At 41.1% G+C, this 19,720-nt stretch overlaps 1 protein-coding gene across 1 annotated transcript in view; it reads left to right on the plus strand.

The window, feature by feature from the left end:
• Positions 1 to 19,720, plus strand: part of RNF150 (ring finger protein 150) — a 116,615-nt gene that overhangs the window by 54,242 nt on the left and 42,653 nt on the right. The window contains exon 2 of the mRNA XM_027698849.1: positions 14,418 to 14,668. Within this exon, the coding sequence (XP_027554650.1) occupies positions 14,418 to 14,668 (251 nt within the window). The remainder of the gene's footprint in view (positions 1 to 14,417; positions 14,669 to 19,720) is intronic.

The raw sequence follows: 19,720 nt of genomic DNA on the forward strand, positions 1-19,720 counted from the left end.
CCCTCACAGTTTAAAAATCTGTGGTTCATTTGTGATTTATTTCTACTTTGAAAAGACTACCTTAAGACTCCAGCTGTTGATTCTAGCTATGCCTTTTCCCATGTAGACAAAGGCCCTCTTATTCAGAGCATGTGTACATATGTATGTGTAGATGTAGATATATGTGTGTATGCATATAATGTCACCTCCTGGTTCTGTTTTCAATAAAGCTCCTGAAATGCTGCAGGTCTCCCCGAAATGCTTTCTCCATAGCCACAAGCATTTGTGTTATTTTGCTGTTCCTCTCAGTCACTCTTTGCTTCTGCTCATTGTTTCCTGTTTATAAATCCCAGGATTGTACTTTTCTTTGCCACAAGGTTACCCTTGAACTCTACCCTCATATGGCACTTTTTGTTTTGGTTGGCTATTCTGTCAGACTTTCCAGTTTTCAGTCTCTTTTTTTTTTCCTTTTTTTTTCCTTTGTTTTTTTCTTTTTGCCATGCTTATTTGTTTGCCTAGTTTGGCTTCCTTGTTCCTAGAAACACCACTTTGCTTGTAGGAGTGCGTTAGGAAATGTGTATTGCCGCAGGTGATCCCTGGCAACCCTCCCCTGCCATTCAACTCAGCTTTGTTGCGCTATTTCTTGTAGGAAGCAGCCTCTGTAGTGGTAAATGATTGGGCTGGATTTTCTAGAGGAACATTACTAGGTAGGTGTTGGGAGTTACACAAAGCAAATGTAAGAACAAATGTATCAGAAAATATTCCTTATTCTGTGTTGAGTGGAGCCAGAAAGTGGGACTTGTAGACTAGAGCGTGGGTGAGTTGGGGAAACCAGAGCCACGTTCCCAGCTCTGCTCTTGCTTTTTCTTTGTGACTTGGACACCTTGCCCCACTCTCAGCTGGTAATATTTACCACCATTACAGCCACTGGAGAGAGAAGATGATGATGTTACAGCTGCAGAGAATAATATCCAACCTTTCAGTGGGATCAGAACCAATTGTTTCTAGAAAGGGTCAAATCCAAAAAGATCATAGAATCGCAGAATGATTTGGGTTGGAAAGAGCCTTAAGGATCAGGATCATCTAGTTACAACCCTCCTGCTATAGGTAAGGGTTATTTTATACTAGACCAGGTTGCTCAGACCCCCATCCAACCTGGCCCTGAGCACTTCCAGGAATGGGGCATACACAACTTCTCTGGGCAACCTGTGCCAGTGCCTCACCACAATCCATGGTGCCAGCCAGGTTAGGTCAGCTTGCTGGGTCTGCTAAAGACTGGATAAGAGAGGGAGCTCAGTGGCTGTGATGGTAAAGAGAGAATTTTAGCTGCTGCCACACATTCTTTTGCTATATGAGGCAGGACTCAGGTTGGTTATTTACTTAGACTGAACAGCAGCAGACAAGGTTAAATCATCATTGCACTAGACTGTGGAGCTGACAGTTGAATCAATCATTCAGAGGAATATTAGCTAACACCAAGACAGCTCACTTGGGCAAAAGAAACCCCGAACAAAACAAAAATCTAGCTAAGCAAACCCCTCGCCACTCCAAACCAGCATTTTTAGGTGGCTTGTTCTCAATTTTGTCTCAATTGTTCTTAATTCTGTCTTTGTTCTTGTTATTCTGTCTTGCTTTTATCATTTATACCTGCCTGTTGCTAAATTTTGTGTGTAACTAACCCTGACACCATAGTTAAAAAGGAGTTTATTGCTTCCCAGACCTTTTCCATGACGTGAAGAGAGGCCCAGGTAGTTATATTTTACTCTACAAGCTCTCACTTTCTGTGAAGTTGATATGCTTAAAAATTATTTTGACCTGTCTGCATTCATGGAGGTTATTTAGCTATGTCAGTGTGCTCATCATATAGGAAAGACCTGACATCTATCTTCTGCCTGATTCTTTTTTTTTTTTTAATTAGACATTTTAAGTGTTGTTTACCCTAAGGGATTGTAGGGACAGCTGGAGAATTGCAAAGCTGACAGTGTTAGAGACTAATAAAAAAAAACTTGATTTTTTGAGAAAGGAGATAAACTTTATTACCCAAATAATACATTTTTGCCCTGATTTTTGTCTGATTTATGCTGATATTGCCTTTTTTTCTTTCAGTGTATAGAATAGGACCCCAGTTTTAAGCAGCCTGTGACCACAATGTGCGAAAATGAAGGCCAAAGATTGAGCAGCTCTGTCCCATCCTTAGGATGGGAGGTTTTCCTGACAAGGCTCTTGAGCAAACAAGATTTCTCCAACAAAAACAAGAGAGACTTTATTATTCCTTTTTATGTCTGAGGTAAAATGAACTAGGACAGGGCCCCCCCTATTTTGAGGTATTTGCTTGATTTTTGTTTCTTTGTTTAATTCAGAGAGTCACTGGCATTTGGGGGTTAAATAGCCTCATACACAGAGGCTACAAACATGCCCCTCTAGTTGGAGTATGGCCTTGACCAGGCTGGGAGCAGTGAAAAAACCTTTTGTGACTGAGTTGGGTGACATCTGGGGGGAAACAGCTGACACTGAGCTGCATGATTCCCTTTCTTTCCTTCCTCTACTTCTCTTGCCTCAGCATGCAGAGGGTGACTTCTTTCTCATCCCCCCCTGACCAGGGAGGCATGTGGTGCTGGTTGCCTGCTTTGCAGGGAAGATGTGGGGCTGTTGGTGGAGTGTATGTTTTTCCAAGAGCTGGGAAGGCATAAAGAAAAGGGTTACTTGAACTAATTCCAATATTCCTTTGTAGTTTTCTGAATAATTTTGTTACCACTGATTAAAGACAAATGAGGGCTAATGCCACATGAAAACTCGACTGCTGCTTTTGCTTGTGGCCTCAGTCATCCCTGTGACAATAACAGGAGGTGACAAATAAGGTGTTTCAGGCTTGTGGCCACAACTTACAGTGAGCACGAATGACTGAAGCCTTTTTTCTTCCTGCAAAAGTCTTTAAGATGGCAGCAACTAGAAAAAATGTTTGCAAACATGCTACTAATAATCTAATCAAACCCTAATCATCAAACTTATCCAACCTCTGTATGGAAAAGTATCTTCAAAGATATGGAATGGCTTCCATATGAGGAAGGGCTGAGTAAGGCAGGGGTCACTCAACTTGGAAAAGAGATGACTAACGGCACATATTTTAGAGGTCTAGAAAACGCTCATAAAAATCTAATGGCACTGAGGGATGCTCAGTGTTGGAGGGTTTGGAAGTGTGTCATTGATACTCTGCCTCATATTTGGATTATTTCATTATGCTGGTGTGTTCCTTGCCTACTGCCTGAGATTCAGCTTATTTGTCCTTTTGGTTTTTTGTGGGTTTTTTTTTTACCATTTTTTCCCCTCTTTTCTTTCTTTTGCTCCATTTTAATTCGTTGTTCTTATCAGTGATTTTTAGTCCCATCCCCCTGCACAGAGTGATAAAAGCAGTTAGTGTTTTTGCATCTCTGGCAAAATTTTACCTGAGTAAGGAAGGAGGAAATTCCCTGAAGTAATTTTACAAAGTTTCCACATTGCTGCTCTGAACCTGTTTCTTGCCCAGCTAATTCAGGGTCACTTGAACTGGAGCATGCCCAGCAATGTGGCTTAAAACCACACCAGATGTGCTGTGCTGTTTCCTAGCTCTTTACTCTTTCAGTTGTCTGTGCTTTTTGAACCACAAACCATTCCAGCCCACGCAGAGCCACCAGAGTTGTGTGTGGCTTCAGCCAGAGTTGTCTTAATCTCCTGGTTTGGGGATTTTCATTCATCTCCTCTGGAGAAAAACAGATGCCCTGTAAGGCTTCTCTGACTGCCAGGTTTGATGGTGCAGGAGGAGGATGTGCACAGTGCTGCCTCTCCAAGCAGCAAGCGTCACCCTTTTCTCCATTCTGCAGCCTGTGGTATCCCATCCTTGGGTCAGTGTGGAAGCTGCAGCACCTTTGAAACTGGTTGGACTTGCTCCTGGAACTGACTGATGTAGTTCGAGTGTTAGGGACCGGTGATGAGAACAGTGATTAAGAAACCCCCATCTGGTCCCTGTTCATTTCCTTCAGTGAAGAGTCTTCAACCAGAGTTGTAGATTAAGCCTCATGGGCTTAAAAGGCTGCTTAAAAGCTGTGTTAAAAGTGTTTGAAACATCATTTTGGAACTTGGGCATTTCAGTTGAAATCGTATTTCGGCATGCATGTCCTTCTCTCCCTCTCTTTTTTTCGTGTTTTAATAGCTTGGAAAGTTCCTAATGATTCTTTACTCTTCAGGGTCAAACGTTGTTTATTTTGCATATGGCACTAATATTTTTTAACACTTTCTTTCATATTATGAGTAAATGTGCAGGATTTGTCAGTACATGAAAAAAAATCACTGATTCTGTCTCTAAGTTTAGATTAAAAACTGCACAATAATGCATTTAATAATAATGATTAATCTGCATAATACTTGCAGCATTTTTTCTGTGTGTAGTCTCATGCTTACTTCCTAATTTTCTATGTGTTCCCAATATCCTTTGTCTGTGAAGTTTGCTAAACACAAACAGCACGTAACTCTATTAGCAGGTCATAATTCCATGTATGTTATTTAATTATGCAAGCAACAGCTTCAGTTACCTACAGTGCCATTTGTTTCCCCTCCTTTTATCTTTGAGGATTCCATGCATCTTTGCACACTTGTCGGTTGCACTTCAAATGAACATGTTCATGTTTTGTCAAGGAGTGGGATTAGAGTTTGGAAGGAGGAATTTCAGGTCCCTGAAACTGTACATATTCACTCCCATTCTAAGAGCACCAGGCACAGTCACTGGTTTGTGTTTGCATTGTACTCTCTCCTGACTGCATAAGATACTATTTAAGACATGTTTTCTTTTGGCACAATTCCACTGAAGATAGCAAAGCAGCTTCTGCTTTAGGCAGTGGGTGTGTTTTGCCACAACTCTGAAAAGGTTGTATTTTACTAATAAATTATCCCTGTAGCATATTTTGCTCTTAGTTGGAGCATATCTGAGCTGTAAGGCCTGCATGAAGGAGTCTGGGTGGCCACCTCCTACATGAAAAAAATCATAAAGCATCCCAGTGAAAAGTCCAGAAAAGAGAACAAGTGGCAGAAGCTACCAGCAGTATATATATGGTTTAGAAATCAAGGGAAATTTCTAGAGCAGTACTCAGTACAAAGGATCAGCAGTTATAATGAAGTACTATCCTGGTTAAGCTAACAGAGTCTTGAAAATTTATGCCTTGGGTTGAGTTGGGGTCTGAGAAAACCTCTCATGGAACCACCTGTTTTCTGTAATTGTGTGAATAAGTATCACTATGTTGCTTCATTAGAATTGGTTAGTTCGGCAGACTGATGAGCTGACACTGTGGGAAAGAAGCCCAGCAAAGATGCAACTATCATGCTGAATTTGATTTTCTGAGCTTTGTAGCTGTTTACTTCTTTTTCCTTTGCTGCAGTTGCTGCGTAAAATTTAGAGAAAGTCAATATGTTCTGAGCTCTTCCAGCCTTTGCGAGATCAGCATTGATTACAAAAACATGAACAGAAATTTCTTTGTCCCTAAGCAGTGATAAACAGTGGCTGAAGCTGCTTTTCACAGAAAAGATCACAGTCAGACGCATCTTGCCTCTCCTGGTTTTAGCATCAAAAGAAGTGAACCAAGAACAGCTCTGCTGGAGGTTGTTGTTGTCCATTTCAGGATAGAATAGCAATATGTTATATCCCTTACTTAAATATTGTAGTCAGTCGTTCACATGAGTACATCTTTTTTCTCTACATGTCAATTATCCTAGTAGATATTTGTGCTTCTGCAATGAAATGCATTTCATGACAATAACGTTGTCTAAAGAAAAAAAACCTAGTTTGCATAAAAGAATTTCCTTCTTTTGCAAGTGGGAAAAGTCCTGTAGGGAAAAGGTGTCACTCCTCTCTCCATGGCTGCCTCATTTGCCTTTTAAAGGAAAACTGATTTATAGTTAAATGTTTTGGAAGATGGGCAGAGGACCAAGGCGAGTGCTAACGGTGCCAAGGAGAAGCGGGAAATGAGGGAGAGGGTGAGTTGAAGGAAGTATCTCTCTGCTTTATAACAGAGAAAGAAAACAATTTGGAAATGTGGGTGGGAGGAGATGAAAGCACCTACGTCATTGCCAAGCAAGGGCTCTACAGTTAAGAAAAAAAAGAGTATATGGTGAAATCTTGTGTTCTGATAACTTTAGTAGCTTGATATCTACAAGCACAGGGCTATGTGCTGCTATGCTGTCTTTGCTTCTGGCCTTCCCCTGCATTTTTTTTTTCCTCTCAGGCTGGACACCCTGGAAGAGGATTAGCTCTGTGTGCCTGGTGTGTCTCAGTTTTAGCAGTGGGAACAGAGAACGGTCACATTCCTACTTTCCTTTTTTGCTGGCAGCTCTCCTCCTTCACCTCACAGGGTGCAAGGGCAGAGGGGCTGCTGTGTGGGGGTACCTAGGGGCTGGCAGTGCCTGTGGGTTCCAGAACTGGGTGGGCAAAGATTTCTGCATCCTGCTCTGCAGCCTTTCCACACTGTAGGGTGAAATCCTGCCCACAACCCCACCAATCCCTCGCCCTTGGTGACAGTAATACCTTCCTGGAACGGGCACTGAGAGAAGAGGTGGATGGGCCCATCTGCAGGACCCAGGTGTGATGTTCAGCGCAGGGGGTGATGGATAATGCAGTCTGTCTCTTGAGGTCAGCAGGAACACATCACATCTTGCTTTCCTCTGCTTTACACTGTGTTCACACTCCCGTGGTGGAACCTGAACACTTGATGCTCACAAATATGATGCAGAGCTCTGAGCCACCAACCCACCCTCCTGCCTCCACACTGGAGGTGCAAGGACCCTTCTGCCTTGGGTCAAACCCTCACTGGGGCTTTCAGAAGCAAGAGGCACCAACTGTCTCAGCCCCAGTCCTTTCTTGTTCATCACTAGTCACAGAAATAGGTATGATTTTCCCATCTGGCTCATAGAGGGACTTTTTGGCATAATCAGACCTGTTGTTTTGGTGTCATGACTTCACTTAACCCTTATTCTCTCCAGGGGAATCGAAACTTTCAGTTTCCAGTTAGTGTCAAAACAAATCTATGCTTGGAGACCAGAAGTCCATCTGTCCCAGTTGGGTTTTTCTCATAATGGCAAACAGCAGTTGTTTGGAGAAGAGAATAAGCACAGGGTGAACATTTAATCCTGCCTCCCCAGAATGGCTATCCCAGCCTTCAGCAGTGTGTGGTCCCTGGGTGTTTTTCATCCTTATTGCTCTCTGATGTTTTGAACACCTAGATCCTGTGTTTTAATCACTTATTTTCTCATGTAACGCCCTTCCTATTTTATTCAGAGCTGCCTTTTTGGCTTAAGAGTCTTAATTGAGGAACCTCACTGAAAAACTTTGGACAACCTGATCTATAGCTGCCCATATCTGTTATGAAAACACATTAGCAATTGGGGTCCTTTCTAGTCCTCTGGCATTGAGACAGTTTGTGCAAAAGATTATAGATGACACTGTAGTCACTTCACCTGTGATACGTGATGTGTTGACTATGTATTACTGTCACTTACTGTGTATTGCTCTTTCCTTGCCATTTTTTTTTCAGTAGTATCATTTATTGATACTTCAATTTGAGACCAATGCTGCAAGTGCCCACTAGAGAAGAGGGAACACTCCTTTTACCCAGTTTGATTTCTTGCTGTAATGCTTCCCAGTTTGCCTACATAAGTGTCTAGGATGTTGTTTAAACACTGTTATGCTCCTTCTTCCCTGAAATGGATGAAGCTCAGAAATCAGGTTTTCTAAAATATTACTTTGATTTTCAACTGTAATTTTTGAGTTCATAAAAATGTAATCAGCCTATGTTGTTTGGTTGGTTTTTTAAGGAGAAAACCAGGTATCAGCTGATATTCTGATCAATTTATAATTGCACCATATGGAATAGAAGAACTGAGATTGAACTCTCAGTGGATGGTCTTAAAGACTTGGAACCCTTGTTGCAACTATGAAAATAGTAGTTCAAAGCCAGGTTGGATGGGGCCCTGAGGAACCTTATATAGTGAATGGCAAGCCTGGGAGTTGGAACTATGTGATCTTTCACATAATTCCAACCCAAACCACTCTACGATTCTATTATTCAATGATAGAACAATTGATACAGTATTAAAATTCAATTGAAATGCCATCTGATTAACCTACATTCCATTTCCCATGTAACTTCATTGTAAAGAAATCAGACGCGATTATAAAGGAATACTGTTTTCAAAGACAACAAGATCTGTAGTAAAAGGGAGTATCTTCTAACAACCAAACAGACCATTCTTAGCTATAGCTTAGACAATCACAACTACAGCACCGTCACCATGGACTCCTTTTCATTCTCTTCAGTAATAATTTTTCAACTGAGCTGCTGTTCTGGAGGTGGGGGGGGGGGAATATTCTCTAAAAAATATCTGTGCTCTGCTCCGAATTAACTTTGAAATGTTACCCATCATCCAGATCATAGCATAAAATCCATTCACAGGGATGCAGAAAGCAACAGGAGCTACAGCAGGAGAGCACTGGCATAGTTGGCAGCACAGTGAGTCCTTGTGCAGAGCAAGTGCTGCTGAGCTCACAGGAAGCACCACCACCGCTGCTGGCAGCACCCACGGACCACAGGCTGAGCCTGGAGTTGAGGATCTGGAGCTGGGCATGGGTGGGATGTCAAATCATTCAGATCTGTGTTTGTTTTGCTTTCTTACAGTAGCTGCTGGTTACTGAAGTAGATTCTTAAAAATGAAATTATTTCTTCAAGAAATAAAAGAAGAATTGCTTAGATTCTTGAACCTTCCTGCAAGGTTTCTGTTTCTGGGGTCTGAGCAGGACTGAACACTCTCAGGACAATTTCTGAACTCTAAAATACTGTTTGAATTTTCACTTACAAAATCTCGAAAAGGAAGCGCTTTAGTGCTTGATTTTCATCTACAACATAAGAGAAATCTTCATTTATATCTTGATGTGATATCTTAGAGAAGACTCTATATGCCTCTCAAATTGGAATTCTATTCAAATAATTCACTGAATTTCTCTGACTGAGTTCTGGCTGTTGCCAAGCGTGAGGAATTAAACTGTCTGTTCTAAGATGTGTCAGAAACATCACTTTTTAGAGCCTCCATCAAAAACTGACAAAAGATAAAAGCAGCAACCCACTACTGCTGGGCCTGACTGCTAATGAGGAGAGGACTGTGTTCAGTGTCATCCTTGAAACTCCCAGAACAGAATCAAGAAATATCACAAGTTTGTAAGCACATCCTGCAGCCAAGGTGTAGAATTTATGTACATCTTCTGGATGTAAAATCTGTTCATTTCTTGTAAAAAAAGCCACCATTATTGAACTAAAGTATTTTTCTCTCTCACCAGGGAATAGATTGTTACCCTTGAAGTTTGCAAATTTTGCATAAAAGCAATACCAGCTGACACATATTTCCATAGCCAAGTACTGTGTGGAGAGGGAAGGTTTGGAGAGAGTCTTCCAGGTCTTTTTCCAAAGTGCACATCTATAGCTGTTGAAAGCCCTCTGATTTCATTGCTGTGTCAGAGGATGGCTGACACCTGCTGTAGTCTTGCTGTCCATCTCCCCTATTAATTCCAGAGCCACTTTTTGTAAGTGAACAAAGTAGCCACATCTTGGTGCAGCTCTTGTGCCACCCGCAGATGAGCCACAGAGCCACATGTTTGGGCCAGTGACTGGGAAACAAGCCGAGCCTGGACACAGCTCTCCAGCCTGGCCCCTCTGGAGCCAGCAACGGCAGGACCTGTTCTGCACCCATTAATGGATATGCCAATGGCCCTGGATGCAGAACCCAGAAGTGGAATAGCTGCCTGAAGACTGGCAGCACAGTTTCTCCATCCAGAAATATTTGATTAGGCAAATACACTTCAACAAGTTAAAGTGACTCAAATCATCCCAAATGCCTGTAGGTTCTACCTTACTTATTTGGTTATTGGCTCATAAGGAGGGAGCACTGATATGTTAAATGTTTCTTAAGCCAAAAAAAGAAGAAAAGAAAAAAAATCCATTCACTGCAGCCTGAATACCTTTGATTTATGAATCTCTGATTCATCTTGACAGCTGCTTAAAAATTCATGTCAAACTCTGCATTAATGTTGGCCAGAAAAAGAAAAGAAATGTGTTAGGGAACCAGAGGGCCACAAAATGCAGTTCGCACTATGGGTGTGTTTAATGAAAGGCATCGGTAGCATTTAACTCGCCAGAGAATCATCAGTACATGTTACCAGATCTTTCTCTTTTTGGACTCTGTTGAGCAAATGTGTACTTGGGCATAAAAATGAATCTCTAACACTGATGTATCATGACATTATTTCCCTTCTTTAATTTGTATGCTTTTAAAGTATGTTAGAGCTTCTCGTATGAAACTGAGAAAATACAAACATTTTGTTGTATAAGGAAGGAAAGAGAAATCTATTACTTTTTTTTAATTTCTTTTCATCCCAATATTGAGCATAAATGAGATTAAAAACATAGTTTAGTGATATGATTGATAAATAGCATTCTCTATATTCTCTAAAATGCCTGACATTGATATACTCCAATAAGTAAAAGCAGCTGCTTTCTTCTTGCAATGACCGTGTCTTCTGCTTTGCATTTCGAAATGCAGTTTTATTTAGTATATATCCATGGCAATTTACTTAGTGTCCTGTGTGTTTTAAAGGATCTTAAAAGGCCCTGAGCTCAAGGTGGCAGAGGCTGGGAGGCCCACTCCCTGTCAGAGGTCAGGAGGACAGAGCAGAGAAGGGAGGCGTGTGGCTGCACTCCTGTTCAGAGCCAGTTATGTTTCCACCATGAACTAAAGCCAGAAAGCTGCACTGTTGCTTAATCAGAAAGGGCAGGTGATGAAAAACAGGAATGAGGTTAAATCTGTGCAGGAGATCACACAGTTTTTTCTCCCTCTTTGTAATTACTTTGCTCTTAAACAAAGATAGGACGTTACTGTGGGGTGCTTGTTTTAGTATTACAAAAATACCAATTTCAGAATTGAGCAAATGAATATGATTATTTACTTTCAGCATCTCATATCTCCAGAAATATATTAAAGCTATATTAACCATAATTAAACACAATTACACATGTTGTTAAAGTTTTTCAAGAAATGCAGACTTGAGATAATTAAACAGTTAAGATAGTACCTCTATTTTCTACTGAAAATGGGTTTTTCTGTGTCTCCATTTTTAAAGGCTATCAGATAATATTCATACAGTGTGCCAAATTGTATTGAAGATGATGTTAAAGGTCTGTACTGGACAAGTCAGTGGGTCTGAATGATGGGTTTTGAGAACAGTTGATTAAATTCATTTCAGTATTTTTGACTGCAGAATTTTCCCCTGTGGTTTCTTTTTGGCTATGTGTGAGGTTGTTGCTTTTGTATTCTTGTAGGGTGAACTTAAAATTTTTATTTCCTTTGAAGAAGGGAAAAGAACAAAGGAACCCATGTGGACAGCTAAGCACTGCTCCAGACAATTTGTCTTATTGACTGCAGGAAAATTACTGGCGTGGCACCAGTGCCCTTCTCAGCCACTTTGAGACTTGGCAAATTCTCCCTAGGCTGTTAGGGTAATGTTTGCATTAGCCTTTTGTAATAAACAGGGATCAGAAGAGTTGCAAAGCCACTGTAAAGGTGGGCTCTTGCTAGAAAAAAAATAAAGGTAAATAGCTGAGAATTATTAAGGCTTTATGCAAAATTATCAGCAGAAAGGTTAAGTTTCTGACCGTGAATATCTAAAACTCTTGACTTGGCCAGACTATTGATTTCTCCCTATTCACTGACAGACCTGTTCATAATCAGGAAAGTGTTACCGTGGAAGGTCTCACAAGAGGAAGAGTGGTGGTGTTTGCACTTCTACTCCAAGACTTGAGAGAGGAGGGTTCAGTTCCCAGCTTTGCAGCAGGTTTGGTGTGTGAGTAGCAGCAGTCTGTCACGGCTATTTCAGTACCTCCTGGCACCCAACAGAGTTTTGTAGTTTTCCCCACAATTAGTGTTTTCTGCTGAACACCACCCCTGTCTGCTTGTATATCCTAAGTCCTGCTAAACACCTCCTGATCTATAGCATCCAAATACATTTGAAAATCTGATTTCTACCTCACAGGGGTTTTAGTGAAGAATGTGTGAGCTGGGCCATGAAGACTAGAACACAGTGCTGCCCTGGTGAAGCTCATGTTGGATACCAGCTTGGAGGGAGGGGGATGCTGCTGGAAATGCAGGTCTCCCTCTCACACCTCCATTTGTGGCTGAGTGATCCCTTACCACCTCCACAAATGACCCGACACAGGCAGAGCTTTCTCCTCCTGCCACACTCAAAATACAGATAGCCATGGGATTAACAACATGCTGGCTGATTTCCTGGAATTTCAGCTGAAATTCTGAAATCCCACCCCAGCATCACCCTAACTTCAGACACCCCCAGTTTGTAGCTAAGTGCCAGTTTGTGATCAGTTAATATGCTGTTGTTTCTAGCAGGTTTCTACATTACAATACATCCTATTTGTCCTTAGATGCTCAGTGCAATTCAGGATTTGACTATTGCAAAACACAGTTAGGTGTAAAAATAGTCTACATGCTTGTTTCATGAAGTAAAAGAACAGAATATCCCTAATATTAAACCATAAAGTAGAGATAGTTTATTTGTAAGGCCAGAAAAAGCATTTAACGACCTGCTGAATCCCAAATCATTTCATGCCATATATTTCATGGACACAGGGGACATAAAATTATGAAAAGAAAATTGTTTCAGCAATGTGTGATGCAAGTAAAGTCAAACAGCGCTGTATGGAAAGGAAAACTGGTGCAGAGTCGAGGACAGATTGGTGGAGGGCCCTGTTCACAGGGTCATGGCTTTAGAAGGCTTGGCAAGACTGTAGGAAGTCCTCGCTTCATCCCATTAGTGGGATTTTGCTGCCTCAGCTGCGCTGACTTGCATCCTTGTGGGGCCATGCTGCAAACTGTGTCAGAGGCTTATCTGGGCTGCAATAGCATTTTTTTTTTGTGGAATTAAACAGTGCTCTTGACTTTAAACTTGTATCAGTTGGAGAGTCCAGCTCCCAGCAAGGGCTCTCAAATGTCTGCATGGGCTTGGGCTGTTGGGAGCTGCTGGGGACATGATGAGCTTCTTTTGCCCCTGCAGCTTTCTGCTGTTGCCAGCCTGGGGCAAGGGCAGTGATGCTTTGGTGTGCTCAGGTTGTGAAACCATGTGGGAATCTGTGATTGAAAGTATTTCTGATCTGAATGCAGAGCTTGGAGGGGCTTCTCTGACAGACTCATGACCCTGCAAAGTGGCCTGTGATAAATGTGTATGGAATGTTGGATGCAGCACAGCTCCCTTTCTGCAGTGTTTACAGCATTATCATCTTGATAAGCCTCAGTAGTGCTAGAAATCTGTGTTTATGTCAACCCATAAAACACATTTTAGTTATCTCACCAAGACTAGTGTATAGAAACACGCTGTGTAATAGTCTAGATTGAAACCTTCACCAGATCCATCTTCTGACTTCCTTCTTGGTAAGCACGAGGGGAGAGCAGAAGAAAGCACAGCTTTCTTGTTACTGTTTTGACAAATTTAGACAAGTTAGAGGTCCAGGCAACCACCAACTGTATGAAGTTTAACAAATGCAGGTGGCAGACTCTGCCTGGGATGGGGCAACCCTGACTGTGTATATAGACTGGGGAACGAGAGGCTGGAAAGCAGCACCACAGCAAGAGACCTGAGGGTCCTGGTCGCTGGCAAGTTGAATATGAGTCAGCAGTGCCCTGGCAGCCAGGAGGGCCAACCGTGTCCGGAGGGGCATCAGGCAAAGCATCACCAGCTGGTCAAGGGAGGGGATTGTCCTGCTCTGCTCTGCACTGGGGCCACCTCACCTTGGATATTGTGGTGGTTTTGGGCACCACGATATAAGAAAGGTATTAAGCTCTTAGAGAGTGTCCAAAGGAGAGAAACAAGGATGGTGAAGGGCCTTGAGGAGAAGCCGTGTGAGGAGCAGCTGAGGTCAATTGGTCTGTTCAACCTGGAGAAGAGAAGACTGAGGGGAAACCTCACTGCAGTTACAACTTCCTCACAAGGCAAAACAGAAGGGCAGGCACTGATCTCTTTTCTCTGGTGACCGATGACAGGATCTGAGGGTATAGCATGAAGTTGTGTCGGGATGATTTAGGTTAGATATTAGAAAAAGGTTCTTTACCTAGAGGGTGGTTGGGCACTGGAACAGGCTCCCCAGGGAAGTGGTTACAGCACCAAGCCTGACAGAGTTTAAGAAGTGTTGGGGCAACACTCTCATGTACCGGGTGGAATTCTTGGGTTGGTCCTGTGCAGGGCCAAGAGTTGGACTTCAATGATCTTTGTGGGTCCCTTCCAACTCAAGGATATTCTGTGACTCTATGATTGCCTTTTGGTGATCCCTTGTTTTACTTAAAGGTTCCTTTTCTCTTCTGTCTGATAGGTTTAGAAGATGTTGTAGCAATAATGATTCCTGAACCCAAAGGAAAAGAGATAGTGAGCCTCCTGGAGAGGAACATTACTGTGATGATGTACATAACCATCGGGACGCGCAACCTGCAGAAGTACGTCAGCCGGACCTCTGTGGTGTTCGTCTCCATCTCTTTCATTGTGCTGATGATCATCTCGCTGGCGTGGCTGGTCTTCTATTACATCCAGAGGTTCCGCTACGCAAATGCCAGAGACCGAAATCAGGTGAGCAGGGCTGGAGTCACTGTTTTGTGTTTCCAAAAGATCCCCAGGGGGTAAAAGTTGAGGAAGTTATGAATGTGTGGAAAAACAGACAAACCAAAACAAAAAAAACCCAGGAAAGTGAAAATAGAGATATAAAAACTTCTGTGTCTGGGAAAAGCCAAGACTTCTGTCCATAGGGGTGGGATTCAGGAAAAAAATTTATAATATATATATATTATGGGGTTTTTTCCCATGCCAAACACACAAGAAATAGACAGAAAGTTGATGATGTTTATTCATGAAAAGCTTGTTTTGGTATATATAGCCAAGTGACACAGCAATGTATATAACCAACAACCCTTGAGATTACAATGATGACTAAAATAGGCAGAGATATGTGAATGTCTGTGTGTGAAATAATGGTTCACGATCAGTGCAGAAAGAACAGAATGTGTTTTCATTTTCATACTTCTTTAGAAGGGTCTTGGGTTTGAAAGGCAAACGTGTGCCTCTTCATTTGACAATGATCACTGAACATGTAAGTGCTGTAGTGTTAGCCACTAATGTTATTAAATGTTATTATTGCTATTGGTTTTGGCATCTTGTCCAAACTCCTTGAAAGTGATACAAAGCCTATAGGGCTGGAGAGAAGTCAGCAGTGGGAATGAGCCTTGAGTCCTGAGCCCTGAATTTATAAAGCACTGTCCATCTTTATGGTAGTTCAGCAGAGAATAATAATAGCAATGATAATAATAAATTTAATCTGTTCTTGTCTGGATACAACTATCTCAGCATCAGCAGAACTGGAAAGCCGAGGCTTCTACATTTCATTCTAATGGTACACTAGAAAATGTTATCAGTGTATGAAATCTGAGGAGATAACCATTTTAATGCAGGGAAAAAATGCACTATAATTCAGAGAGGTTTCTGAACCCTCAATAAATTACTTTCAGGGCCAGGAGGGTTACCTTGCTTATTCTGCAGAAAAGGTGAAGCTGAGAGTGTTAATAATCATCTTGTAAAGTGCAGCCACACACTCAGTAACATATACTTGATTATAGGAATCCCTTGCCCTCCCCCATTGAAATTCAGGCATCCTCTGAGATAGAGTGCAGCTGCTCTGTATTTACAGACAGAAAGAATATATTTTCCTTTTAAATATATGGTCTGAAATTTTGGATAGCAAGAATGAGACTATCCCAGCTGGATTTTGAACATCATTGGCAGCAGATTCGCTGTGACTGTAACGGCTGTTGTAATTTTTAGATGCTTTGTCTGCAAAAGCACATGGCTGCCTAATTTGTGTGTGTAAGTGTGCTTTCAATCAAGTAATTATACAGGCAGATTAGCAATCTAAATAGAGATACATAAACATAAAACTCAGCAAAATAAGAAGCTCAGTCAGGTAATATGAGGTTTGGAACTGATAGGTTTATATGTTCAAGCAAATTTTCTTTTCAATGTTTTCTTTCCAAGGTTTGAATGAGACTAACATGTGCACAAGCAGTTGTCCTGTGGAGAGGTTTTAATAACTTTTATATTTTACTAGTTTTGTTCTTCAGAAGAATAAGAAAGCATGCCTCCTAAGAATTTTTTTTTTTTGGCCACTTTTGCACAATAATATGAGACAAACTAGAATGTCTTCGTGCCCTTTCATCATACAGTTTTGTCTGACATCTCTTCTAATCTTTCTGTTAACTCTTTTCATATGAAAAATGGCAGCAATATACAAAGCTCAGTGATTTGTGTTAATGCATTGCTGTGGCTTGTTTGTATTGTTTCTTTTAGTCCTGGCTATGGAATATAATGATGTAGGTGGTTCAGAAGAGCTCATCTTGCCCTTGACCTTGCCATGAGGGTTCCTCCCTGTTCCCTGTAAAGTTCTGCCTTTTTTTTTCTTTAACACATTTTCTTGTAGCACAAAGATGGGATCACAGATTTCTACATTAATACCTTGGATATTCAGATACATACAAAGAAAAACTGTTTGTGTGGCTTTGCTGGAGCAAGGTTCTTTTGTCATTGCACTCAAAAGCTTTTGGCATTATAGCTTGCATATATTGGTATGAAGGTGTTGTGCTTACTTGTTGGAGAGCCTAGCGTGGATTGGAAGCACCTTCATTGTTGAGTAACTTTAGAAAAGATGCTTTCTTTCTATTTGTATTTGATGTGTTCAGGCTAAAGTGTATCCATGGGCTGAAATGTTTGGATAAACAGAGGTGAAGGGGGAGCTAGCTGGTCTGTTGAGAGAAAGTTGTGCCATCAGTTCCTACTCCACAGTGCGATGAATTTTAACTGTGCACACTGAGTGCCCTGTTCTTGAAAACCTGTGACTCATTTATTAGACTTCAGTTAAAATTATTTAAAAATAAGTGTTTAAATTAGTTTTGTCATCTGAATTATTTAAAGTCACACAGTTTTTAAAACAAGGGCTTGTGAGGCTCTATGTTTTCTATGTCAAATAAGAACCTATGCCTATCTCTTTGCTAACCTGTACCAGGCATGGGCTTCAGAGGTTTGGCTGATACTGAATTTGCTACCGGGGCAGTTCAGCCTCCTGTGGGTTGGTAGTCTGGGTACTGTGCTGAGAGAATGGGACAACGTGTCTGCAAACTATGACTGGCAGAAAAAGCTGTTCTCTCCAAGCAGGAGAAGTGTTGCACTGTTACATGAAAGCAAGATATCAGAACATCTTTCCTTGGTCACTGTAAGTCTCCCTAAATCATCTTCAATTTTGCCTCTTCCAAGCTGACTCATTGCAACTATGTCTTCCTTTCATGAAAAACATCATGTGTCCTTTTGTTGAGCCTCATAACTACCTTTGTCTGGTCCTATTATATATGGGGACCCTCCTTTCCAGGTCCACTTCCTTTCTTGCACACAGTGTAAGTTTCTGAGCAAGCAGTAAATCCAAAAGGAACTGATTTAGTTATCCATCAAGAAAGCAATGAGTGCAGCTAGCAAAGAGCCAGCTACAAAATGGTTAGATATCAGTTTTTATTTTAATATATTTAATATTTAAGAGTACCTCTAGCACAGACAACTGTACAGTACATATGGAAGTAGAAGATGGGTAGTAATATTCATTTGGATGAATGTTTTTTCTTCTGACCTAACAAGATGTCCAGGAAGTAGGTGGTTGCCTTGATGATAATCCTTTTGATATGAAGAGGATAGATTTGTGTAAGAAATGCATAGGCAATCTGTTTCCTCAGCAGCTTGTTCCTGGAGCCCTCCTGAAGATGAGAGAGTTTGTAAAAAACCATGAGAATTGTTTGCATCACGAAACATCATGTTGCAGAGCTAATTAGAAGCAGTTTGGAATTATATGACAATTATAGAGTCAAAATCACAAAATATTCAAGTGCCAGAGATAATTCAGCAGAATGTGACTTGCTGTCACAGCGCTGTAGCAGCCAGGACACAGACTTAACAACAACCAAAAAAGAAAAAATCAACTCTGTCAGTGTGTCAGATTTCATATTTCACCAGTAATAGTAGAGTTCTCTTGCTGTTGTTTGTGAGATGGGAAGATGATGAGGGGATGATGTTACAGTGCCATGCTTCTTTACTATATTTCTTCCGTGTCATTTCTTTCCATTGGCTTCTTTTTAAGAGGAAGTTTTCTGCAAAGTCATTTTGAAGCTGGGTGGGCTTCATTAGTTTAGCAGGACAGTGGAATCCAAATCAGGTAGCGATTGCATTGGGGTTTGGGAGGATTCCATGCATCCTGCATTAATCTTCAGTATGTGGCTGTCGGCATGTGGAGCAGTTATTTGAGAAGGAAGATTGCTGGCTGTGGCTTTGAGAGTTTTGGACCACTGAATAGAAACATCAGTCTTTGAAGCAGTTTTGGGAAGATGCTTCCCACAACAGAGTCCGCAAATTTTAAATGTGGGCAGGAGATGTGTCCGATACCTTGTCCCAGTGATGCGCTTCATTTCGCACAAGGCACAGGGTGATCTCCTCCTTGCAAAGGTGATAGTTTAGTAAGGACATTAAGAGAGAAGAACTTACTGCAATTTTTTTTCTCTAGCATTTATGGTCATTTACTTTCTCAGGAGCACATAAGTGATGCTTTCCATGCTGCTGTCCTTTCTTTTTAACTAGGATCCCCATTTCCATAAAACCACTGCATCTCATATGCTTGACTCCTTCCAGTCCAGTACTGAATGTTGCAGCCATGCTAATGAGATTATGAGATTTATGATTGTAAATCTCTAAGCCTCACTTGAAACCCTTAGACTATTGTAATGCCTCTTAACTTTTAGGAGATATCATTGGTTATTGATAGCATGCCTTGCATTCAAATGGGAGAATCCTTTGAAAGTATGCCTTTACTCCAAGATATTCCTGTTCTTTGAAAAACTAAATTAGTCTCATTTCCATATAAGTCATGAACTTTTCTATTTATGATAGATAAGAGAAAGCAAACATGAAAACAAGCAGATCAAAGATGTACATGAGTTTTTAATCTTGTCCTTTCCCCTTCAAGTGCATGCAAAAAAGAACTGAGACATTTCATTAGTTTAAGTAATAATAGTGATAAAAAGGAATCACAAGCAATTTCTGAAACAGGACATAATGGCTCTTGTCTTGCTGTCTTTGATTTACATTAGAGAACCAAATAGCTGGCAAGAAATGTTTCCAACTCTCATCTGATCCCTTTATTTAAGGGACACTGTAAGAAAAATGGACCACAGAAAGAGATGTTGTATAACTGCAGGATACTCCCTCACATGCAATAATTAGTTATTGTGGAAAGCTCATATATAAATCTCATATGATAGCCAAGATTGTTTTCACCTCTTTAGCCAGATCTGAAATTGCTCTCTGCTTTCAGTATTGCATGTGTTTTGTCAGCTTCCATGTCTTTCCAATCCAATAAGCTTACTCTCTAAATTTAATTCAGTGATTTTAATTGAATCTGAAGAACAAAGTGGTAATTTATTAGTCATATCTGTGTGGTGATTAGGCCTGAACTTACAAACCACCTCTAGCTTCCGTCCATTTTTGCCTTCATGCTCTCACCCCCTCCAGCTGGAAACCCTTCCTGCTGACCAGTCCCTCTGA

This window comes from Neopelma chrysocephalum, unplaced genomic scaffold (assembly GCF_003984885.1).
Source record: "Neopelma chrysocephalum unplaced genomic scaffold, ASM398488v2 Primary Assembly neopelma1_133, whole genome shotgun sequence".
NCBI classification, from domain to species: domain Eukaryota; kingdom Metazoa; phylum Chordata; class Aves; order Passeriformes; family Pipridae; genus Neopelma; species Neopelma chrysocephalum.